This window comes from Astyanax mexicanus, chromosome 11 (genome assembly GCF_023375975.1).
Source record: "Astyanax mexicanus isolate ESR-SI-001 chromosome 11, AstMex3_surface, whole genome shotgun sequence".
Taxonomy (NCBI): Eukaryota; Metazoa; Chordata; class Actinopteri; order Characiformes; family Acestrorhamphidae; genus Astyanax; species Astyanax mexicanus.
In genome coordinates, this window is record NC_064418.1 from 50,378,104 (window position 1) to 50,405,000 (window position 26,897).

Here is a 26,897-nt window from a genome sequence, read left to right on the forward strand (position 1 = left end):
GTAACAACAATGTACCGCATTACACAAAGTGCTAGGGACAGAAACACAATGGGAGATGGGTAAATGGCTCATTCACACAGGTTACACTTAACTTTTTTTTGTTTGTGTCTCCAAAAGTGCCCAAACACAACAGATTACACATTTAATCACTAAATATCAGTACTATTTTTCACATTTGAACAACATCTCATCGTTTAAACGCCTTTCAAATCTCATGTTCAGCTGTTTCTATCGTTTTTAGAGATGGAGGACACAACAGGAATAATCTTTCACTAATCGACTAAGCTAGTTTTAGTGGAACCAGAGACTGTAAAAAAAGATGGACGCTGTGTCGCCGTTCCCATTCATTCAATGAAAATGAAGCTAAAATCTTCTTCCATGTTGGCGATCCTGAAACCCGATTCTGCACAGTAGAGACCAGAGGAGGGAGAAAGACTGTGGAGAGACAGCCTACTCATTTAAATAACCCCGCCCCTGAGGGCTGCCTCGAGGTCAGAGGCTGCAGAGCGGAGCGGGGCGGAGCTGACGGTCTGTTATTGGTCCCGCCCATAACCAGCCCTTTTACAGTAACCACACCTTTTTTGGAAAGAGTTGAATAACGTTTTAAAAAACGAACTCTGTAAGGATATAAAAATTTAACAATATAAGCAGAGGTTACACTAGCTGCTGCATTTAAATAATGGAGGTAGAATTACAGTATATTAGAAAAAAACGTGATTAAAAGTTGTTCTGTTTTGCCATTGAAACCTATGGGTGATTGGTGGAGTTATACAGCTTTCTGCAGCCGAACAGCAGGGGGCGCCCGACCTGTGGTGGCTTCACTTTTGAGAGACGATGCTCTGTCCAGCTATACAGTCTATGAGTGGAACCATTAAAACGTCACATCATTCCTCACCAACAGAGGGCGCTACACAACGGCGGTAAACAGAAGCGGTCTAATTCATGCTAAAGAACCTGATATTCTTTGGTTTCTGCTGCGAACAAACGTTCCTGGTTCTGATACCTACTTTTGTTGGTGGAAACCTGGCAAATCAGTTCAAAATTAGGTTCACAAACCAATCAAAAGATCCAGTATCGATTCATACAAACCCAAAAACCAAGAAATGCATACTTTTGACAGATTTATGTAGCATCCTGACCCCCCACCCCCTCCTACCAACACAGTACTGAAACGGACATGCACTACACATCAAGTACCTGCACTACTGCTACACTCGCACTGCATTACTCACTTTAACTCCCCATAACTCCCCTGTGAACTTTAAGAACTTTACGCACTCATTCACTTTACCAGCCTTAAGCTATTATACCATATTTGCACTACTGTTTATACTTGTACTGTCATTCCATCTTAATCACCCCCCATCACTATTGCACTATTCTCTTTTATCTCTTGTATGTCTATATGTGTCTCCCATTCTTTTATATTTATAATCTTATTTTCTGTACTTGCTGTAATATTTGGGTGAGAAGAGTAACGTAATTTCAATTCTCTGCATGTCCTGTACATATGCAGCATTGACAATAACACTACTTAACTTGTATTTTAATTGACATGCAAACTTTTTTTTTAAACTTTTTTATATATGTATATATTACATACAACAGCCCTAATTTTCCAGTTCCAGTCTGAACATACAGTAGTTTTAGTGTCTGAACCTCATCAGATGTCCCTCTGATCTTCTAACATCCATATAACCAGCTTTAGCTAATAACAGCTGCAGTTCTTATCCTCACAAAGAGACAAATACCCACACAATCCAGTCCCTGTGCTCTTTTTAGAGACGAGATGAGCATGAATTAACCATGAACCAGCAGCCAATAAGATCACGGCCTCTATAAAGAGCTTCCTTGAACAGAATGTACTTGGTGTTGATGTGTGTATGAGTGTGTGTGTGTGTGTGTGTGTGTCTGGTCCTCACCCGGCCCTGGTTGATGTAAACGTGGACCCGGCCCTCCTCCCGCACTGTGCTGAACATCGGAGCTCCGACCAGCAGATCGGAAAGACCATCAGCGTTCAGATCCACCACACACACACTCGCACCGTAATACGAACCCAGCTTTATAAAAAAACAAACAAATAAACAACTGATTATTCATTCAAAACTAACTGTGATTTATTGTTTTTATTAATGTATATTAGTTTACATCAGCTGAATTAGCTGTCTATGGAAATTTAAACAGTATTCTTGAAGCTAGTAAATATAAAAAAATCTATAAAGGAATGATAAAGAAGACATTTCCAAATAACCTGTAATATTTAAATTAAAATATATCTTCGCTGTCCAATGATTTTTAGTTTACTACATAATTTGAACAGATAAACTGTCCCTTACACTGTGCCAAAATTTCTTGATGAAAGGAAAAGGAAAGGCGTCTCTCTCCCCCCTCCATCACGGACATTTACACCACCCGCAGCATCCGCAAAGCAACCAGCATTGTGAACGACCCCACCCATCCTTCACGAACTGTTCTCCCTCCTGCCTTTGGGAAGAAGGTACCGCAGCATCCGGTCCAGCACGACCAGATTCTGCAACAGCTTCTACCCCCAAGCCATCAGACTCCTCAACTGCAGAGACTGAACTGATGTTTTTCTGTACATGCACACACACTCTTACCCCACTTACCCCAGAAAATGGAAAGCACTAAAAACCCTACTACCTCACTGGACTCTATTGCACACTGTGTAATAGAGTAATTACTACCTCACCTGGTCTTTTTTGCACACTGCATAATTTGCACACTGTCTTGTTATTTATTATTCTTTGTCTGTATTGTGTTGTATTGTCTGTCTGCACTTTTGTACTGTTGCACTATTGTACTGTCTACACTGTGTTTATGTGCACCATGGTCCCTGGAGGAACGTTGTTTCGTTTCACTGTGTACTCTGTATATAGCTGAAATGACAATAAAAACCACTTTGACTTTGACAATAGAAACTCTTCTTCAAAATGACCTGAAATAAACTCTTTTTACATTGACTTCCATTAAAGGTTTACATGTTTTTTTTTCTCTCTCCTGTAAAGTTGCTGTTTTGGTGATAAGTGTAGGGATACTATAAGTATGCACAAGTTCACATATATTAAATCGTACACTGACTTTTTTTTTTTTTTACAGTGAATTAACTCACCTGAGTACCACTGGTTTCATTCACAATCTGCAAGGTGTTTCCTCTAATCTGGAATATATACGCCTGTAGAAAGAAAATATAGATTTTTTTACAATTATAGATTCTACAGATCATGGAAACAAAGCATGAAGATTCGCCTAATTTTAGCTATTCTTTAAAATTTCCTGAATTATTTTCATGTGATCTTTAAGGGACTCTGAGGAACACTTATGATGTGTTGAGTTTAGAGTTGTTGACTCATTGAGTGAATCGTTCAGGAATCGAGTGCAGATTGGAATCAATGATTCTAAACACTGTGTAGAAGAAGCTCATGTGTTGATATGAGGCTCTGAGCTGCTGTAAATATAAACACAGCCGCGTGGGAAACACAGAGACGACACAGAGCTCTCCTCAGACACTGGATTAAACTACAGAACTGCTGAAAACTAAAGAGAAATAAATCAGTAAACCATTTTAGCTATTCATCACAGTTCTGAGTGACTCAGTTCTCGCTAATTCATTTTCCAGGCTCTTTAAGTTCCTCCACTGCAGATCTATGGTAAGATCATCAGGCTCTGGGCTGATTCTGAGACGAGTGATCGTAAAACCTTTGCATATATTTTGCAGAATCTGCAGAACAGAACAGAGAATAACAGAGTATAGCACTTCCTCTTTAAGAGGGAGGAGAAGATCTGTCACCAACACATGTGATAAGAGTGTCATCCCTGTCCTACCATCTATCTCAGTCTTCTACCTTCTACACAGTGTTCACATAAAACCTCACAGAGCTGAGGGACAAGATAATATCAGCCAACAAAAATTAGGACTTTTCGGTTGCGATACCTGCCTTAATATCTCAATACTGATACTGAAATGATACAAGATAAAAATGTAAAACATCAGAAATTAATGGAATATTAAAATACCCAACATAGAACTAAAAATTATTAGTTTTATGTTAATAATCAAAGAAAAAAAGTATAAATAATAGAGAGGAGAGCCGCTCCCAACCAGAAAATCACTGATAAAATATAAAAAACATATATCAGTAATATATCAGAAATTCAAGAAAATAATTAGGTAAAAGGAAATTTAAAGGCATTTAAAAGCTGGAAGACATTTGAACTTCTTTAAAATCTGCTGATATTTCCTGAATTATCACCATGTGATCTGTGTGGTGTTTTAGATGCTTTTAGGGTCTTTGAGGAACACTTATGATGTGTTGAGTTTAGAGTTGTTGACTCATTGAGTGATTCGGTTCAGGAATCGAGTGCATATTGGAATCAATGATTCTAAACACTGTGTAGACGAAGCTAATATGTTGATATGAGGCTCTGAGCTGATGTTTAAGTAAAATGAACATTGTTGTTTTATTCTATAAACTACAGACAACATTTCTCCCAAATTACAAATAAAAATATTCTCATTTAGAGCATTTATTTACAGAAAATGAGAAATGACTGAAATAACAAAAAAGATGCAGAGCTTTCAGACCTCAAATAATGCAAAGAAAACAAGTTCATATTCATAAAGATTTAAGAGTTCAGAATTAATCAATATTTGGTGGAATAATCCTGGTGGTTTTTAATCACAGTTTTTTTTTCATGCATCTTGGCATCATGTCCTCCTCCACCAGTCTTACACACTGCTTTTGGATAACTTTATGCTGCTTTACTCCTGGTGCAAAAATTCAAGCAGTTCAGTTTGGTGGTTTGATGGTTTGTGATCATCCATCTTCCTCTTGATTATATTCCAGAGGTTTTACATTTGGTAAAATTAAAGAAAATCATCATTTTTAAGTGCTCTCTTATTTATATTCCAGAGCTGTATATACAATATATAGAATTATTAAGCTGAGAAGATAAAAGAAGATAAAATAATATTTTTTGTGTTAAATGTGGAAGTAATGTGCACTGATCTAAAAAGGGTAAAGGTGGTAACTCTTACTTTACCAATCTGCCCGTGTTGGGGGGCACCGCCCACTATCTCAGTGCTGTGTGGGGTGAGGAAGTGTCCAGCGCCCACTGAGTAACCTGCAAAACATAGACAGCAGCAGATTAGCACTCATAAACATTTAAATAATAATAAATATTTGGACATACAGGCCTGTCACAATGCTTATTGCTATCTCAAACACCACCAACAGTCTGTGTCCTTTAAATATCAGCAGAGCTTCTGAATATATCTACACTATTGATAAGCATGGTGTTCTGGTTATGAAATGAGGTGTGTTCAGGTACATTTCTGGAGTTTTGCTTGTTTATCTTGGTAACAGAAAACACAGGAGCTCCACTGACTGAATACAACCTAGACAGACGCCAACAGTCAGACGTTCATCGCTATCTCGGTAACACAGGCGCCGTGCCGAGCCGAGCGTACACCCCCACTTATTACACACACATGAACACACAGCAGCACAAACCCAACTTTTACATCAACAATAAACAGAATAGTAAATAAAATAACATTGCTGTTCCCGTAAATGAGCTGCTGGAGCTCCTTCACAGCGTCAACCAGCAGCTCAGTTTCCTCTGCTGAGAAGAGTTTGTTGAACACGTCCAGGTAGCTGCACCGTTAAAATAGCAATCCACCAAAGACAGAGCTCACCTGATCTACTCTTAAAGGGAATGATGAGCCACCCATGATTAATTCGTTTCAAGCAGCACAAGGTGTACTTTTCCCGTCATTATGATAGCAAAGACACACTGACACGCCCTAAATCAAGCTGCACGGTGCACAGTTGATGGCTCTCCTAAGGATCACTTGACCGGCAGTATGAACTGAACATTGTTCATATTTTATCTGCTGAAATGTCTGCATTTATATCTGTACTGTCTTCTTTCTTAACCATGCCTTTGCAACATGTGCAGCATGTGGTATTTTATTGCCTTCTTTAAAATAAATACATGGACATCCCTGGAAAATATATCATCTTAAAGGCAGCATATGTTGCTCTGACATTTTAATGTATTTAAAAAAAAAAAAGAAAACAGACACGGAAGAGAAAGTTAAATTAACAAACATGTGAGCAGGAAAAAAGAACAGGATGACACACTTGGTCCTTTTCTAGCATACAATAAATATATCAGCAAGTATCAGTTTTAAAACATTGGCCAAAATGGCCGATGCCGGTTATTAAATAATTAAAACACCAGAAAACACAGTCGAGTGGAAACTAGTGCTGGGTGATTAAGACCTAAAAAAATATTATTTGATTTTTTTCACAAAAAATCTGATTTTCGATTATAATCGAAATAATAAATGGTTCAAAACTGGGTTTACCTGAAAAGTGATGACGCTGCAGTTTTTAAAAACAGTAGGATGTAATTCTAGATAAATATAAGCTTTATGTTTGTGTTTGTGTGTAAAGTGCTGGAATAGTGCTGGAACTTTATTTAGTATGAGCTCAGTCCTCAGAGGAATGTTTAGAAAATATGCGTGGGTCAGTCTGTGTGTGAGGCGCCGGTAATCAAGGTAAGACGGATAAACACTTCAGAAATGAGCAGCGTTTTCTAATATTTTAGATACAAAAAATAAGATGTCTGTATGTTAAAATCACGATTAGCCCAGCACTAGTGGAAACTGATGTGTACAGGATGCTAAAACTGAAATTAAAGCTGCAACCAGACTGCAGCCCATCAACGGTTATAACCTTTATACCATAAAGCACCTGCAGCCGAGCTGCGTCTGAATTTATGTGAATTTCACAGGGGCTGAAGCTGCATCTGACAGTTTCCTGTTCCTGTATAGCGAACAAGCAGCAAAAATAGCACACATATCTATTCACCATCCACAGATGTGCAAAGTGTACAACCAGCCTTCTGCTCACCCTGAACAAAACAACACTCAGACTGCGTTTATTATTTTTAATAATAAACAGATTTAAAACAAACTATCCATATGTTTTTTTTTTTATGCATGTATAGCTACTGTACATACAGCTCATGCATGGCCTAAACATCTGCTTCCTGTAGCATGTAGCATGTTTGCATGATATCACTTTTACATAAAAATAAAGAGATCTCATCAGTTCTATTCTTATCACGCTCAGTCTCTTTTAAAAAAAAAGGTCATTTAAGGGCTCTGACAGTTTGTTTTTAATGCAAATGCAAAGCTCTTGTTGGTTGCACCATGTTTTAAACGCTGAGTATTTACAACATGTTAGCATGTTAGCTTGTGCTAAATGGCAAAACATGGAAAAGCTAATACATGCTTAACTATAATAGAAGCACAATAAAACTCATTATTTCAAAGTTTTTACATCCCCCTCATCTGCTGACTTGTTATTGACAGTAGGTACAGATCCAGATCCCACCCTCAGACGAAGTCTGCTGGCTATTCCTGCTGTGAACTGTCTTCTAAGGTTTAGAGATTCAACAAGCAGAACGAAATAGAAATGTTTCTTCAACTAATCTAGTTGGTGAAGCTTTGGTGGGGGTTGACGGGTAAGGGGGTGGAGCTAGGGTGGTTCTATGCAGGTTTTCCGGTTTATTGTGATGTCACAATAAGGGAGGAGAATCCAAACATCTCATAGAAGCAAATGATTATCGACGTGAAAAACTCTTTCAGCTGATTTTTTGGAATTCGAAGTATTTTTATAGTGCAGTTATATGTGCAAAAAGACCCAAGTAGAAATACAAAAACGTGTAAAAAGTGATTTTAGCATAATATGTCGCCTTTTAAGGTGGACTAAAGAAGGGTGGAGGATGCAAGATGTCAGAAACAAGAGTTTGTTATTGCAGAAATGTGCATTAAGTACATGGTACTGGATCAGTATCAGTGTAATTGCGCACGGTATCGGGCAAATATCCAATTCCATTTTCAGTATTCAATTATCTCTAATTACAACAACACACTTAAAATAGAAACCAAAGAAGCTTAGCTTTTTCTAGATAAAAGAAATGACCATTTATTTCATTTACTCACCGAGATAGCTTCCATACAGCACGGCGCTCTCATCATCCACATAAGCTGCAGACATGTTGCTGGAAGTGTTGTAGACCAGTACAGATCCAGTCCAGTATGAACTACCAGGAGCACCCATTATCACCAGATCCTATAAAACACACCAAAACACTGTAACACATATTTTAGATCCATAAAACACTATGCAATTATAATTATAATGTATAAAATCTGAATATTTAGCAAGAAACTAAAATAAAACCTCTAAACATCATAAAACCAAGCATGACAATAGACTACAATATTATCTATTACACGAATATATACTGCCTGTATTTAACTAACCAATCAGGTAAAAGCCTCCCATTGAATAACAAGTTATTTAGCCCTAACTGATGCAGGGAGTAGCTTCTCATTTGTTAAAGAATCTTTTCTAAAGAACTCATTCCCTTTTGCCAAGAAAAATGTCTTCATCTGTTTCAGAAGCCTTAAATTAATCACTTAAACCTTTGGTGAAATAAATTCAATGGTAGAAAAGCAGCACTAGAACTCTAGAAGAGATATGTTGTGTAATAGGGAAAGTAAGAGCTTTACCACACAAACACATTATAATAAAGGGAACTAAAGGGATTAAAGGGACTGAACAGCTTTGAACAGTTAAGGCCTAAAGTGTCCAGATTTACCCTGCTCCATCACTCTGGAAGTTATATTGCTGTTAATAAGTAACTGTAACTTGCAATCTTTCCTATGGATCTGAAGTATCTGAGGAGGGAAAAAGTTCTTACATCAGTCAGGAAGTTTGAAATTCCAGCCTGGCAGGATCCATAGTCTTCACCAAACTTCCTCTGATGATCTGAACAAACAAACAAACACAGTTTTAAACAGTGGAAGCCATTGTTAACAGGATTGTTTCAATAGGGCAAGCAAACCAATCAATTGCCTAGGGCCCAGAGGTATTAATTTGAGTGTAACGACAAACTGTGTGAGCACCCCTTTAAATTATATAATGGCTAATGCAGGAAAATACAACAACACTTATATCAGAATCCCCTCTAGATGGCGCTCCCACTAGTTACTGACAGTAGCCAGCCAGGCAGGTCCGTCATTCCTGCAGCCGTCAAAATATAAAAGAAAAGAAAATAAAAAGAGTAAAAGGAAGGATTTAAAATTGATACATTAGGCCATGTTTTGTACAAGTTATGTAATTTATGCCATATCATATCATACACATAATATCGCCAACATTTTTGAATATGGTGAACAATTGATATTATATCCTGAAATATGGCGCCATATCACCCACCCCTAATTATCACATCAGGGTTCTACTTTTTTACTGTTTTTATCAAAAGAAAAATTCACACTGTTCTCATTTCTCATTATATATCTACTAGAGACAGATTATATCTGTACAGTATCATTTATTTTACTTTAATCCTGAATATATGGAGATATATGGAGTGCATTATTATTATTAGTATCATGACTAATAATTCTGGATCATTGACTTTTGTTACTGTAAATCTGATAAAACCCTTGTATTTTTTTAATATCTCAGTTAGGGGTGTGCTATATAATATTGTATTGTAGGCAATAATAAAATTTAATTTGAGTGTATTTTGGAAATATTTAATTTAATTCAGTTTTCTCTCATATCGCCAAGGGTATCGTTATCTCGAAAATAACAAGTCGTATAATGGAAGTCTACCTGGGCCCATAAATGCCTTAAAACGGTCCTGATTGTTAACCGTCTGCAGGTATGGGGTAAAATGAATGTGCGACTGCATCCTGATTGTGTATTAAACACTAACACAATCATTTATTTATTTACTATACAGTAATCTTGATAGTGTGAGTTTAGCAGGTTAGTACACTAAATTTGAACATTTTTTAATGTATTTAATTAATTGAATTTGGAAATGAAATTAAATTGAGACCTAATAAATCAGAATTAAATATATTCTATAAATTGTTGGTGATCTCCAGCACTATATCTTAAATTTAGCGCAGTACCTCTATAGCAGGGGATGTAGTGTCGGGTGCGGCTGAAGGTGGAGCTGAATTTGAAGCAGACGCCATGCGGCAGCTTGTTCTGATTGTCTTTACTGGAGAAGAAGATGTTCTTCCAGCGATGACCACAGGCCTGGAATCAGAACCAGAGTTATAAACGCACACAGAACCGGCTTTCGTACTGAACCTAATGAGTTACAGCCTCTGCAGAACCATCAGACCCCCGAGACCCGAGCGTGACCGTCAGATCACACGCTAAACGTGACACAACCAGAGATTCTCAACCAGGACAAGATGTGGAAACTTAGAAAACTAACGGCAGAAACAAACCGATACAGGAAGTACTGAAGCCGTAAGAGTTACTGATACAATTACTGATACGTGTTTAACCATACACAGATCATTTCAGTACCAGTAAAGGTCAGAAAAAGCTGAATTATTAAGTTTTAGAGTCGATTGATGAAGAATTGAAGTTTTAAAAAGTGCACAGATTAAATGTTATTGTTATTTGTTGAGAAATTAAGTAATTAAGACTGTATCACCTGCTACTCAATCAAGTAATGAAACTGTGAGTAAACAACTGACTTAAAAACACTGTTTGCATCCTATAACACTCTAGCTTTAGCCCCGAGCACCACCATTACTGAACTGAAAATAACATAGGCATATATATATACATAGACTCCACATAGCGTAGCAGCCGGCACAAGCAAACAGGCTATGCAGAGTCTATGTATATATATATGTATGTCTATATTATTATCAGTACAGTGATGGCGGCGCTCGGAGCTGAAGCCAGAGAGTTATAGGATGTGAACAGTGTTTTTAATAAGCTTCTTCTGCACTTTTTAAGTTAGTAATGCCTCGTTTTAAATGTCAGGACTCTCCTCTTGGATTCTAGTAAGGAGGTGTGGAGCTACTTTGAGCTGGATAACGGTGTAAAAAGTGATTTATCAGGGTAAATTATGTCCCGTATCTCCCAGTCTGAAGGGTGTTTGGAACAAACTGTTAAAATATCTGGATCTCTGAACGCTGTGGGAGAACGGAGGTGTGCTATTCATCAAAGATAAGAACTTTTATCATGTTTCACTACAACAAAAGACCATTTTACACCAGAGTGGTTAAAAACTATACTATCTAGCTTTTAGCTTGATTCACCCGCATTCATATAGGAATCACTCACTACTTAACAGTAATTTACTGATATACGGGAAAACAGAAAGTGGTCAGACTCTGGTCATTCAGAAGACTTTCTACATGATCGCATTGGCTCTAGGTAGCTGCTGTTCATGATTCCAAGTCACCAACTGGTCTAGATATTAAACCTGCTAGATATTTGCTGGGTGTCTGAGACAAAAAACAGTGGACAGCTAAAAAAAGGCTAAAATCATGTATTGTTGGATAAATATTAGTTGACCACTAGCATGACCAGCTCTTAACCAGCATAGGGTTGATTTTCTAACAAATAAACCAAATATTTGAAGTCTGAACAACTACATTTTTACTAATTAAATCAAATGTATTTTAATTTTATTTTCATTATTCATTTTACAACTGTTGTTGTAACTTGCATTCTGGAATAATGGACTGAACCAAGTCCGCACAAGTCAACTCTTTTATCTTTTTTTTGCATTGTACTTAAAATAAAAGAGTATTTGTGCTGCAACTGATGACATTTTCCACAAGAACACTAAATACAGTCAACACTGTAGACTAAGAAACGGCTTATGTGTGATTTTCTCTTTGTAAAATGACACTTTTTGGTAAAATGGACTCAGAATACATACCAGTATTTCACCACTGGAGGATCTTCTGGACAGACTGACCCCCAGCCACTGGTTATCACTCTCCGCCTTACAGGTTTTCCCACACCAGTCCACACCTACACACAACAAACCCAAACACACAGCGGATCAGAGCTCCAGTACACCCAGAACCCAGTATAAACCAAACCAGCTGTTCATGCAGTTCATCACACACACACACTGACACACACACACACTGACACACACACACACACACTCACACACACACAATGACACACGCACACTGAAGTATAAACAGTGACAGGAGTTCATTTAGAAAGTTTAGTAGTATAGAGTTTATACTACTAACGCTACGAGGATAATGTCCCAATAGAACATCATGCTTATGATTCCATTTAAACTAGAATTAACTTAAATTCATGAGTTCAAGACAAATTCAACAAACACAAATACCCAAACAATTCCAGTTACAGACATTCCAGACCCCTCAAACAGTCAGGAGAGCCTAACCAACTCAGAGTTCAGAATCCAAGATGGAACATCACTGAACATCAGCAGTAGTAAAGCAGTTTATTATACAGTTTATTATCACTTACTTATTCTATCTATTATATTCTATCTCATTAAATCAGTCCTACACACAGTACTGTATTATTCACATCTGTGGAGATGATTGCATTCTGTTTAAAATACCTCATAACGTGTTGGTGGCTATTGTTCTTGCTAACAATGCTATATGGCAAAAGCATATTGATACAACAGTATCAGTTTATATTTTATTTAGATATATGGATGGATGGATGGATGGATAGATAGATAGATAGCTGTAGATGTTGGAAAACCTGTGCACACCCTATCCAAGTAACTTTACTAAGCAAACATCAAGCATGTCATTTGGTATTTTACTCTTTTATTTGGTACTTTTTACTCTTTTACTCTTTTTTATCTTTCAATAAAGTAAAAAAAGACATGGGGCATTTCTATTGGTCTATTCATCAGAAAGTTTGGAACTTTTGAGCCATATGAAGAATGGGTGGGTGGGTAGATAGAATGGACGGAAGGACGGATGGACGGATAAATGGATGGCTAGATGGCTGGCTGGAGGGAGGGATGGACATATATTCAAGCAAACATCAAGCATATAATTTGGTACTTTTACTCAAGTAAATAAGAGCAAAAATACATTTTGGAGCATTTCTATTGGTCCATTCATCAGAAAGTTTGCAACATTTGAGCCTTGTGAAGAATGGGTGGGTAGGTGGATGAGACAGACAGACAGAGATAGATAGATAGATAGATAGATAGATAGATAGATAGATAGATAGATAGATAGATAGATAGATAGATAGATAGATAGATAGATAGATAGATAGATAGATAGATAGATAGATAGATAGATAGATAGATAGATAGATAGATAGATAGATAGATAGATAGATAGATTACATTACATTACATTTGGCAGACGCTTTTGTCCAAAGCCACTTACAATAGTCAAGTACAATGTAAAATAAGTTTAAAGGAAAAACATCTTTGGATAGGGATAAAAGGAGGACAAAGGGGAATAATAGGATAGAGGAGTGAAGGAGAGGAAGAAGGAAATGAGGTTAGAAGTAGTTAGTGTGTTAGAGGTGTTAGGAGAGTAAGTGCTCTTTGAAGAGCTCTGTCTTCAGGAGTTTATTAAAGATAGTGAGAGATTCTCCTGATCTGGTAGTAGAAGGTAGTTAGTTAGAGGTGTTAGGAGAGTAAGTGCTCTTTGAAGAGCTCTGTCTTCAGGAGTTTATTAAAGATAGTGAGAGATTCTCCTGATCTGGTAGTAGAAGGTAGTTAGTTAGAGGTGTTAGGAGAGTAAGTGCTCTTTGAAGAGCTCTGTCTTCAGGAGTTTATTAAAGATAGTGAGAGATTCTCCTGATCTGGTAGTAGAAGGTAGTTAGTTAGAGGTGTTAGGAGAGTAAGTGCTCTTTGAAGAGCTCTGTCTTCAGGAGTTTATTAAAGATAGTGAGAGATTCTCCTGATCTGGTAGTAGAAGGTAGCTAGTTAGAGGTGTTAGGAGAGTAAGTGCTCTTTGAAGAGCTCTGTCTTCAGGAGTTTATTAAAGATAGTGAGAGATGCTCCTGATCTGATAGTAGAAGGTAGTTTGTTCCACCATTGGGGAACTCTGTATGGGAACAGTCTGGATTGCTTTGTGTGAATGTTTGGCAAAGCGAGGCGACGTTCATTGGAGGAGCGCAGCGGCCGGGAGGTAGCGTAAGCCTTCAGGAGTGAGTGCAGGTAGGAAGGAGCTGTTCTGTCATCACCTTGTAGGCGATTGTAAGAGTTTTGAATTTGATGCGAGCATCAACTGGTAGCCAATGGAGCTCAATATATAGGTATAGCTCAGATAGATAGATAGATAGATAGATAGATAGATAGATAGATAGATAGATAGATAGATAGATAGATAGATAGATAGATAGATAGATAGATAGATAGATAGATAGATAGATAGATGACATGATGAATGGATGAACAGACAGACAGACAGACAGACAGACAGACAGACAGACAGACAGACAGACAGACAGACAGATAGATAGATAGATAGATAGATAGATAGATAGATAGATAGATAGATAGATAGATAGATAGATAGATAGATGAACATACAGACAGACAGATATAGAGATAAGCTGTTAAACAGTAACTTGCTTAATATATTTTTTTTCCTTAAAAGCCTGGTCAGTTTCCTTCTAACATCTGCATTATTTAACTTCACTGTTTGTTGAACCATTTCTGATTATTCACTAGCAAAAAAAGGGAAAAAAAAAAACTAGTTTTCTTTTTAATTGCATTTACAATCATGTGTAAAGTAGTACAGTATTATGATCACTAGGTATAATCAGTGGCTTAGATACAATACACACATATATATATATATATATATATATATATATATATATATATATATATATATATATATATATACATAACCAGCCTCCACTTTTATCTGCTGCCAAAAAGGTTAGAAGTGTGAGCTGTGATGTTTCGATTCTGGCTATGCTATTTCTATGCTAACGCTATGCTATCCCTATGCTATTGCTATGCTAACGACTGTGTGAATGTGTCGTCTCAGAGATCTCCTGACTGTCTGGATGCCTTCAAAGAAACCATTAAAATCCATCACGTGGACGACAATGTCCCCTGATCACCCTGCTCACACCAAAGCACATACAGACATTTACAGTTTACAGACACAATAAACATCCAAACACACTCAATATTATATAGTCTTATCAAATACAATTAGTGCATACATTACTAAGTTCAAATATTTTGTAAATATCCTGCAAAATACAGAATTTTAGAGTAGAAGAAAAAAAACGTCTTTACTTTCAATAAAATGTAATGTAAATCGATAATCCTCCCAAACTTCCTACACAGAACTTTATAGGGTTATTTCCTAAAGAGGCTGTAAGGCGTCCATATGCAGTCCAGTCATAACATTATTCTGATATGACTGTGTATCGTATAGTATCCGACTATGCCTGTGTATAGTATAGTGTAAATACATGTAGTATATTGCAGTGCATGAGAAAAAACATCATAGCAACTAAATGATAGTCTTACAGGAGAAGCAATGAAAATTTTGATTCCAATTTGGAGCATTTCTTTTGGATTCTATTTCTATTCTACTGCCAGATTCACTTTATGCCACAAGATGTGTACAAAAATGTGTAAAAATTGCAATTATTTGAGACTCTATCTTACTTTAGAGAGAAGTACTGTGAACATTTGACTATATTACTTTATGTTTTGTTTAGACAGACAGACAGACAGACAGACAGACAGACAGACAGACAGACAGACAGACAGACAGACAGACAGATAGATAGATAGATAGATAGATAGATAGATAGATATACAGACATATTGATAGATAGATAGATAGATAGATAGATAGATAGATAGATAGATAGATAGATAGATAGATAGATAGATAGATAGATAGATAGATAGATAGATAGATAGATTCATAAACAGACAGGCAGACACTGATGGATAAATGGAAAGATGGACAAATCGAAGATGATTAGATGGATGGATGAATAAATGAACAGATTGATGAGTGAATAGATAGATGGAAAGATAGATGAAGGGGAGATAAGAAGAGAGAGTGGATGGATGGACACACAGAAAGATGGATGGATGAATGAAAGAAAAACTGCGTGATTCACATTTTGTCAAAAAGTGTATATAAATTGTGTATATAATGCATTTCTTATACCTGACATGTAATAAAAATGATCCCTAGAGGAAATCTACTCTAAAATCTCCTTTAGGTCCTACTTCACAGAGAAGTACAGAAATAGTGAATTTCTGTCTCTATACCGGTTCCTTTACTCTGATTCTTTACTGCTAAAAAAAACACTTCCAGCCTGAAAAAGGATGTTTTGTTTGGTGCTTCCTGTCTGAGGACGAGTCTGACCTGCACAGATCTGGAGTATCTGGAGGAGGATCTGTTAATGACAGGAAGAGACGCTGCCCGGCCGTTTCTACAGTCTGTACCTACAGGAAGTGCAGTCTGGAGAACTAACGTCCCCCCAAACGTCCTTCAAACATCCCCCCAAACGTCCTCCAAACGTCCCCCAAACAGACTGAACCAGAGGACTGCAGTTAAACCAGGCCCTGACCTGCATACTGTCCTCCAGAGACACCACGTCTCCACACTGAGACACAACAGAGAGGACAGGACCCGGAGAACAGAGACAGGGACGGAGACGGAGAAACCCAAGAGACACCAGAGACGTTCATTCAGAATTAGGGATGAAATTATAGCCGAAACAGAAACCCAAGAAAATTAAACAAATCAAATTACAGAGGTACAGTTCTGAGCTGTTCCCATTAGATAGACGGTACAGAACTATAAAAACAAATCGACCAGTGCTACTCTAATAATGAATTTACCTCAGCAGTGCTACTCTAATCATCAATTTACCTCAGCAGTCCTACTCTAATCATGAATTTACCTCAGCATTTCTTTTCTTATCATGAATTTACCTCAGCAGTCCTACTCTAATCATGAATTTACATCAGCAGTGCATTTTTAGTCTTTTAGTTTTAAGCTGTTCCCATCAGTTAGACGGTACATAACTACAAAAATTAGAACAAATCGACTTAATACAAGTTTTTATCCAGTGCTTCTCTAATCATAAATTTACCACCGCGGTTTTATTCTAATCATGAATTTCTATTTACTTCAGTGTTTCTATTTGAATCATTACTTTACCTCAGCAGTGCTATTCTAATCATATAGTTGCCTCAGCGGTTCTGTTCTAATCATGAATCTACCTCAGTGGTTCTATTCTAATCATGAACTTACCTCAGTGGTTCTATTTAAATCAAGAGTAGAGGACAAAAATGAACTTTAACCTGCCGTTTGTTGGCTCTCCTTCGTGCCCAATCCAAAAAGTGCTTTTTTTCTGTTTTAATAGCAATAAGAAACAAAGTGAAGAGGAAAGACAGAATAAAAGACCCCAGGCTGTAAAAACGTCACCCACCGGCTCGGAGCTGATCACACTTCTTGTTGGAAATGTTGCATTTATAAACGGCTCCTGGTTTTTTAACATCAGGGTAAAACTTGGAGTCATCAGTTGGAGCTCCAGCAATCAGCCTGGGAGAGAAAACACAGAATTATAAACAACAAGAGTCTAAACACTAAACTACAACAACTAAACAAAAGCCTAAACTAAATATACAGCCTGAAATGTAGCTTTAAAATTACATTTATAAACACATTTAAAAAACAACTGACCGTTGCCACCAATAGTGTAGTTTATATTTTTTGCATATCTATATTTACTATGTAAAGGTATTTATATATACTTCTAATTTAAATACATTACTATTGTAAATTATTATTATTATTATTATATATAATGTACAACATTAGTGTAAACTAAGTTACTGTGCAGCTGCAGAAAATATAGTAAGTAAATTAAAAGTAAAGTAAAAGTATTTTACTAAGCAAATATCAAGCATGTAATTTTGTACTTTTACTCTACTAAATCCTTTTTACCTTTTAATAAAACTCAGAGTAAAAGAGACATATTGGAGTATTTCTATTGGTCTGTTCATCATGAAGTTTCCAACATTTGAGCCTGGTAAAGAATCACTTTTCACTTCTGGTTTTAATAAGACTTCTGATTGTAAAATATATGTGTTAAGACTTTACCCTCTTCTTGTGTTACAAAGAAACATGCTTTAAATATGTCTTTTATGGTTTTATGGAGAAAAAAAAACACCTTTATCTCCTAAAAGCTTAAAACCAAATTGTAAATCTTTGAGCCTTAACTCCATGCACGTTTTACACAGAATCATGTGTGTAACACAATAAACAAGAGCCTAAACTAAATATACAACCTAAAAAGTAGCCCTAAAATTACATTCAGAAAAAAAACACATTTAAAAACCACTGCCAGGATGAAATTACATGAAAAACACCAATAATGCAGTTTATGTTTTTTTGCAAATCTATAAATATTTACTATGTAGAGTTATCTATGTATACTTCTAATTGAAATACATTAAACAATTACTACTGTAAATTGTTATTATATATTGATAAATATCAAGCATGTAATTTTGTACATTTACTCTAGTAAATCCTTTTTACCTTTCAATAAAAGTCAGAGTAAAAAAAGACATATTGGAGTATTTCTATTGGTCTGTTCATCACAAAGTTTGAAACATTTGAGCCTTGTGAAGAATCACTTTTCACTTCTGGTTTTAATAAGACTTCTGATTGTAAAATATATGTGTTAAGACTTTACCCTCTTCTTGTGTTACAAAGCTTTAAATATGCTTTAAATATGTCTTTTATGGTTTTATGGAGAAAAAAAAAACACCTTTATCTCCTAAAACCTTAAAACCAATTTTTAAATCTTTGAGCCTTAACTCCATGCACGTTTTATACAGAATCATGTGTGTAACACAATAAACAAGAGCCTAAACTAAATATACAACCTAAAAAGTAGCCCTAAAATTACATTCAGAAAAAAAAACATTTAAAAACCACTGCCAGGATGAAATTACATGAAAAACACCAATAATGCAGTTTATATTTTTTGCAAATCTATAAATATTTACTATGTAGAGTTATCTATGTATACTTCTAATTGAAATACATTAAACAATTACTACTGTAAATTGTTATTATATATTGATAAATATCAAGCATGTAATTTTGTACATTTACTCTAGTAAATCCTTTTTACCTTTCAATAAAAGTCAGAGTAAAAAAAGACATATTGGAGTATTTCTATTGGTCTGTTCATCACAAAGTTGGAAACATTTGAGCCTTGTGAAGAATCACTTTTAGTTCACTTTTAGTTCAAAGCCACTTCTGGTTTTAATAAGACTCATGATTGTAAAATATACGTGTTAAGACTTGACCCTCTTCTTGTGTTACAAAGAAACATGCTTTTAGTATGTTAACTGGTAAGAAACTTTTTTATGATATGAAGTTTCTTTATATAGACTCGTCTTTTACACTTTTATGGAGAAATAAAAACACTTTTGTCTCCTAAAACCTTAAAAAAAATTGTTTTTAGCTTTAACCTTAAGCATGTTTTATACAGAATCACGTGTGTAAGAGCACTTTAACTGGTAAAGAACATTTACATGACACGAGGGTTCTTCACACTCACACTCACACTTACTTAGCCTATAATCTAATATAAAACACTTACTGGTGGTGTTAGTTAAAGAGATATGTGTGAACATAAAGAGAACATTCTTCACACCTCTCTCTATAGAGAACCACAACTTTTGTTTCCTTGCCCACTTCTTGTTTTATAAAGAACATAAAGAACTGGTACACAGTGTTAAATCAGCACTGCTAATGATAAATGATCAATTTTAGTGTTTATTTAACAACTGCAAATTTACTGTGTAGAGAATCTTTACACACTGAAAAAGTTTTTTTCAAACAGAGAAATCTTAATAAACAGACAAACACTGTCCAAAACACTGACATTAAACACTGACCTTACTGAACACCCCCTATCCTAAACACTGACACTACTGACCATGCAAAAGGCCTACTGTCCCAAACACTGCCTCTACTGAAGACCCCCTGGTCAAAACACTGACACTAAACACTGACCCTACTGAAGACCCCTGTTCCAAACACTATCACTACTGAAGAACACTTGTTCCAAACACTGACCCTACTGAAATCCCACTGGTCAAACACTGACACTAAACACCAACACTACTGAAGACCCCTGTTCCAAACACTGACACTACTGAAGAATACTTGTTTCAAACACTGACCCTACTGAAAACCCCCTTGTCAAAACACTGACACTAAACACTGACCCTACTGAAGACCCCTGTTCCAAATACCGTCACTACAAGAACACTTGTTCCAAACACTGACCCTACTGAAAACCCCCTTGTCAAAACACTGACACTAAACACTGACCCTACTGAAGACCCCTGTTCCAAACACTGACACTACTGAAGAATACTTGTTTCAAACACTGACCCTACTGAAAACCCCCTTGTCAAAACACTGACACTAAACACTGACCCTACTGAAATCCCACTGGTCAAACACTGACACTAAACACCAACACTACTGAAGACCCCTGTTCCAAACACTGTCACTAGTGAAGAACACTTGTTCCAAACACTGACCCTACTGAAACCAAATGTCCCAAACACACTACTGACACTACTAAATGTCACTCTGTCTCATTCACACTGAGGACTCCCTGTCCCAAACACTGACACTAAACACTGTCCCTAATGAAGACCCCCTCTGCCAAAAACTGACACAACTGAATACATGCAGTCTTAAAGACCAACACTACTGAAGACCCCGTGTACCAAACACTGACCCTCCTTAAACCAAATGTCCCAATAAAACGACTGACACTGCTAAATGGCACTCTGTCCCATTCACACTGAGGATTCTTTGTCCCAAACACTGACACTAAACACTGACTCTACTGATGACCCCCTATCCTAATCAATCAAACTACTGACACCACTAAGGGCATTCCCATTTCCCATTTACATTACTGACCATACTGAATGTCCTTCGCCCCAACACTGACACTACTGACCCTTCTGAAAATCACTGACCCTACTGAAGACACCCTGTCTTTAACAATCAAACTACTGACTCTACTGACTCTTCTGAAAATCACTGACCATACTGAAGACCAACTGTCCCAAATGCAGACCCAGCTAAAGAGCCCCAGACCCAAATAATCAAACTATTGACACTAGTACTTGTACTGAAACTACTGACCATTCTAAAAACACCCTGTCCTTAACAATCAAACTACTGACACTACTAAGGGCATTCTTATTTCCCATTTAAACTACTGACCATACTGAAGACCCCCTCTCCCAAACACTGACACTACTGACCCTTTTAAAAATGACTGACACTACTGACCCTTCTAAAAATCACTGACACTACTGACCCTTTTAAAATTCACTGACACTACTGAACTTTCTAAAAATCACTGACATTACTGACCCTTCTAAAAATCACTGACACTACTGACCCTTCTAAAAATCATTGACACTACTGAACTTTCTAAAAATCACTGACACTACTGACCCTTCTAAAAATCACTGACACTACTGACCCTTCTAAAAATCATTGACACTACTGAACTTTCTAAAAATCACTGACATACTGACCCTTCTAAAAATCATTGACACCACTGAACTTTCTAAATATCACTGACATACTGACCATTTTAAAAATCACTGACACTACTGAACTTTCTAAATATCACTGACATACTGAACTTTCTAAAAATCACTGACACTACTGACCCTTCTTAAAATCATTGACTCTACTGACCCATCTAAAAATCACTGACTCTACTGACCCTTCTAAAAACCACTAACACTACTGACCTTTCTAAAAATGTCTGACACTACTGACCTTTCTAAAAATGTCTGACACTTCTGAACTTTCTAAATATCACTGACATACTGAACTTTCTAAAAATCACTGACACTACTGACCCTTCTTAAAATCATTGACTCTACTGACCCATCTAAAAATCACTGACTCTACTGACCCTTCTAAAAATCACTGACACTACTGACCTTTCTAAAAATGTCCGACACTACTGACCTTTCTAAAAATGTCTGACACTTCTGAACTTTCTAAATATCACTGACATACTGAACTTTCTAAAAATCACTGACACTACTGACCCTTCTTAAAATCATTGACTCTACTGACCCATCTAAAAATCACTGACTCTACTGACCCTTCTAAAAATCACTGACACTACTGACCTTTCTAAAAATGTCTGACACTTCTGACCTTTCTAAAAATAACTTCAGACCCTACTGAAGTCTCTGGACTCACCATGTGCTCTGCTGGTTCTTGTGGAGCAGAACCGAGTATCCGAACATGGACCCCGCGGGACCCCCGAACCGCTCCGCGCTGCGCGTGTCCAGGTTGTATCCGTGGCTCAGAACCAGCACGCAGCACCACACACACACCGCGCGCACACACTCCAGCGCGCGCCGCATGGCTCCACTTATCCAAAAAGTCACGAGAACTCCAAAATCCGGGGTACAGCTAATCACACTCCCTGTGACTCTGTCTCGCGCGCGCACACACACACTAATTCACTAATACACACACTGATACACACATGCACACACTCTCAGCTCATGACAGGGAAAAGTTTCAGAGCGCGTGAGTCTCTCTCTCTCTCTGTGTGAGAGTGTGTGTGAAAGAGTGTGTGTGCGTCTCGCGCGCGCCTGTTGCGCTCTGAGCAGCACCAGCCAGCGCGCGCCGGTGACCCCTCCCTCTGGGCTGGGCTCCTAACGGAAACGAGCATGCCCAGTAGAGCTTTATAAAAAGTGGGTTATATGTGTAGAGTATTGCTAAGTAATACTGTATACTCATACTCAGAAGTCACGCCCCCATTCATTATAGAAAGCATTAAATGCTGAAAATTCTATCTGATTGGTTGGAAATGTTGGTGTTGGTGGTCTATTGGGTATTCTGTTGCAGAGGGTTGCTATGGCTCAGGTTTCAAGTCAAGTAATGAACTACAAATACTTTGTTACTACGTTACTTAAGTAGAAATGTAGGTTATCTATACTTTATCTATCTATACTTAAGTAATTCTTATTATCTGAACTTTCTACTCATTTTAAACATTTTAAAAATAGCCTCGTTACTCCTATTTAATTTCAGTGCACTATAGGTCTCTGATTTTTTTTTCCTTACATTACTTTTACTTTTCAATTAAATTCAATTAAAATCAATTTTATTTCTATAGTGCTTTTTACAACAAAAGAGAAAAACAGGTCCATGCCTCTTATGAGCAGCACCACAGAGATGCCAATTTATATGGTGACACAGTGGCAAGAAAAAAACTTTTATACTTTAAGTAGCTTTAAATCCAGTACTTTTACACTTTTAGTACAGTAATTAACTAAAATAGGGCAAGGCAAGGCCAGACAAGATAGGAAATTGATCATAATTGATTATTACTGATTATTACTGATCATTATTGCTAGATTTAGTGTTACTGTGTGTAAGAGACATGTGTATTGGACATTTATGGAAATACAAATGTATTTATTGGCAATGTATTTATTTTATGTTAATCTGGCCTAAATTGACAGTAAACAGAAGTAAAATAAAGACTAATCTCTAAGCCTAAAGTGTTATTTATTACTTTAGATACTATACTGAGTATACTGTTTTCCTTCCAGACGTGATTCCAGCTTTTCCCACATTCCTGCAGAAACAGAGTGGGATTTATGGAGCAATTATGGAAGAATTTAGCGTCAGTAGTGCGCCGTGTTCGTCCTGCTACTCTGAGTCAGTAAATAAAGTTTAGGACTTTTAATGGCCCAAGGACAAGCTAAGCATGACTTACACAATACACACACACACACAAACACACACACACACACACAAACACACACACACACTGCTGCTTGTGTAACAAACATCTCACTCGTGATATTTGCCTTTCAAAAATCACATAAAAGCAGTAAACAGCAGAACAGTGAAACTCTAGTTAAATATAGGTGTTTCTAATAAAGTGGCCAATTAGTGACAGGAAACACAAGGCATTATAGGTGTTTCTAATAAAGTGGCCAATTAGTGACAGGAAACACAAGGCATTATAGGTGTTTCTAATAAAGTGGCCAGTGAGTGAGCGTGAACACAAGGTATTACAGGTGTTTCTAATTTGAAGACATTCTTTTGGTTCATTTATGAGGAAATGTTTATATATATATATATATATATATATGTTTTAATATTCTGAAATAACAGAAGCAGGACTTTAGGTTAGTTTATATATGTTTATGTAGTGTAATGTAAATTGGATGTACAGATTAAATAATGATAATAATAATAATAATAATAATAATAATATATTCCACACTTTGTCGTGTTTGATCATTAAAGGCTGGTTTCAGTGGGTGAATCTGTGTGTAGGAGGTTATGAGGTTTTGTCGTTGTGTAAATAAAGAGGGGTAATCTGGGGGAAGTTTGTAGAAACGATCTGTGGGGTCCGGCTGTGGGTTTCAGATAAAAACAGTAAAGGGGTAAAAGAGCACGAGCCGCTAACAGCTCGGCACTGTGGTCCATGTGGAGGATTATTACACAAGACATGATCTCTGCACTACTGACTTCAGAGGATATCACACACACACACACTTATACATAGTGTGTATTCCTGTTTTTGGAGTGTGTTTGTGTTTCCACAGCCTTCTGTTGGAGTGTATATATCTTCACTCGTGGTGTAACTGTTAATACGTGTTCTCTACACTCTAAATCTGGATTTACAGATTTAGAGATTTACACATTAGAATACAGTAGGTTTATGTTTATGTCAGAATGAGCCGTTTAAGGTCTCTGTCACTTTTATGCAAATAAGCTGTAGCTGGCTACGTCATCTGCTGGCTCGCCATAGACAGTAAGTACAGATCCCTCCCTCAGAAGAAGTCTGCTGGCTAATTCTGCTGTGTACTGTCTGAGGTTCAGAGATTCAACCAGACAAACAAAATATAATTTCTTCAACTGAACTAGTGGGCAGGGGGTGAAGCCAGTGTGTTCTAAGCTGTTTTTTTTTTTATTGTGGCGTCACAAAAAACAATATTTGACCTACAACTTTAAACATTGATGGTGGGTGTATGTCAATGGGGGACACAGCCAGTATGCAAATAGATGGTGCCAAGAAGCAATGGAAAATGGAAAAGTTCCAGGAACATAACAATATGTAAAAAAAATAAAATTGATCAAAAATAAGTAAAAAGCAGAAAGTTTTTTAAATTTACATTGGCTTTTATATGATTTCAGACAGTATAAAATGCATTTAATTAATTTAACATTTTTTTGTGTTGTAACAGAAACTTGATGGTATAATATAATCAAACTATTTTTTTATATAAGACACGAAAAATGGAAAATCAGAAAAATTAGTAAAGATTTATTTATTTTTCATGAAATTGACCCCAATTTTCTGTTCCTAAATTTAGCCTTGTGTGGTCAGAAAATTTAACTGAATTTAAAATTAACTAAACTTAACTGAAAACTGAAAATGTAATACTGATGTTAAACTGAGAGTCTTACATTTGTTCTTTACACTGTGTCAGAATGAACCAATAAAAACACTCCAAAATGACATTTTATATAGAAATTTTGAATATTTTAAGAGTAGTGTCCTCAAACTTCTGAAGGGTGTGTTCTGGCTCTGCTCTGTCTCCAAACACGGTTAAGAAAAAGAGCGTTTGATCAGTTTTACTGCTGATTCATAGTTTTAACCTCCCCCCCTTGAGTATCTGTGGTAACATCCCGAACCCAAGCATCCCTCTCTCAGCCCAGACCCCCGGAGGTCACGGCTCTCCTGCAGATCCAGAGCATACGGAGCTAACGCCCCCCAGATGGAGCTCTGCACACTTTCACACCGCACTTCATTAAATAAAGGATTAATACAGTATTAAAGGATCTTCCTCAGTCTGAGGAGCAGCAGACGCTGAAGAGTGGAGGATCTCAGCCAGGTCCTCCTAATCTCCTCATAATTACCACCATCACCACACCATCACCATCACTATTACACACCATCACCACACCATCACCATCACTATTACACACCATAAACACACCATCACCTGTACCATTACCATCACCATCACCATTACCACACCATCACCATCACCATTACCACACCATCACCATCACCATCACTATTACACACCATCACCACACCATCACCATCACCATCACCACACCATCACCATCACTATTACACACCATCACCACACCATCACCATCACCACACCATCACCATCACTATTACACACCATAAACACACCATCACCTGTACCATTACCATCACCATCACCATCACCACACCATCACCATCACTATTACACACCATAAACACACCATCACCTGTACCATTACCATCACCATCACCACACCATCACCATCACTATTACACACCATCACCACACCATCACCATCACCATTACCACACCATCACCATTACCACACCATCACCATCACTATTACACACCATCACCACACCATCACCATCACCACACCATCACTATTACACACCATAAACACACCATCACCTGTACCATTACCATCACCATCACCACACCATCACCATCACCACACCATCACCATCACCACACCATCACCATCACTATTACACACCATCACCATCACATCACCATCACCACACCATCACCATCACTATTACACACCAGAAACACAACATCACCTGTACCATTACCATCACCATCACCACACCATCACCATCACTATCACCACACCATCACCATCACTATTACACACCATCACATCACCATCACCATTACATCACCACACCAACACCACACCATCACCATTACCTTCACCATCACCATCACCATCACCACACCATCACCAACACCATCACCACACCATCACCACACCATCACCACACCATCACCACACCATCACCACCACCACACCATCATCACACTATCACCACACCATCACCATCACCACACCATCACCATTACCATTACACACCAATACAAAGCGTTTATTAAGGAAACAGCCT

At 37.2% G+C, this 26,897-nt stretch overlaps 1 protein-coding gene and 1 long non-coding RNA gene across 3 annotated transcripts in view; both read right to left on the minus strand.

The window, feature by feature from the left end:
* Window positions 1-22,541, minus strand: part of itga4 (integrin alpha 4) — a 58,690-nt gene extending 36,149 nt beyond the window's left edge. The window contains exons 1-9 of the mRNA XM_049484843.1: window positions 22,175-22,541; window positions 17,328-17,440; window positions 11,812-11,906; window positions 10,028-10,157; window positions 8,800-8,867; window positions 8,036-8,165; window positions 5,057-5,142; window positions 3,131-3,193; window positions 1,923-2,060 (exon numbers count right to left, since the gene is read on the minus strand). Of these exons, the coding sequence (XP_049340800.1) occupies window positions 1,923-2,060; window positions 3,131-3,193; window positions 5,057-5,142; window positions 8,036-8,165; window positions 8,800-8,867; window positions 10,028-10,157; window positions 11,812-11,906; window positions 17,328-17,440; window positions 22,175-22,341 (990 nt within the window). The 5' untranslated portion in view covers window positions 22,342-22,541. The remainder of the gene's footprint in view (window positions 1-1,922; window positions 2,061-3,130; window positions 3,194-5,056; window positions 5,143-8,035; window positions 8,166-8,799; window positions 8,868-10,027; window positions 10,158-11,811; window positions 11,907-17,327; window positions 17,441-22,174) is intronic.
* LOC125804940 (uncharacterized) overlaps window positions 1-26,897 on the minus strand; it is a 149,751-nt gene that overhangs the window by 36,339 nt on the left and 86,515 nt on the right. The window lies entirely within an intron of this gene.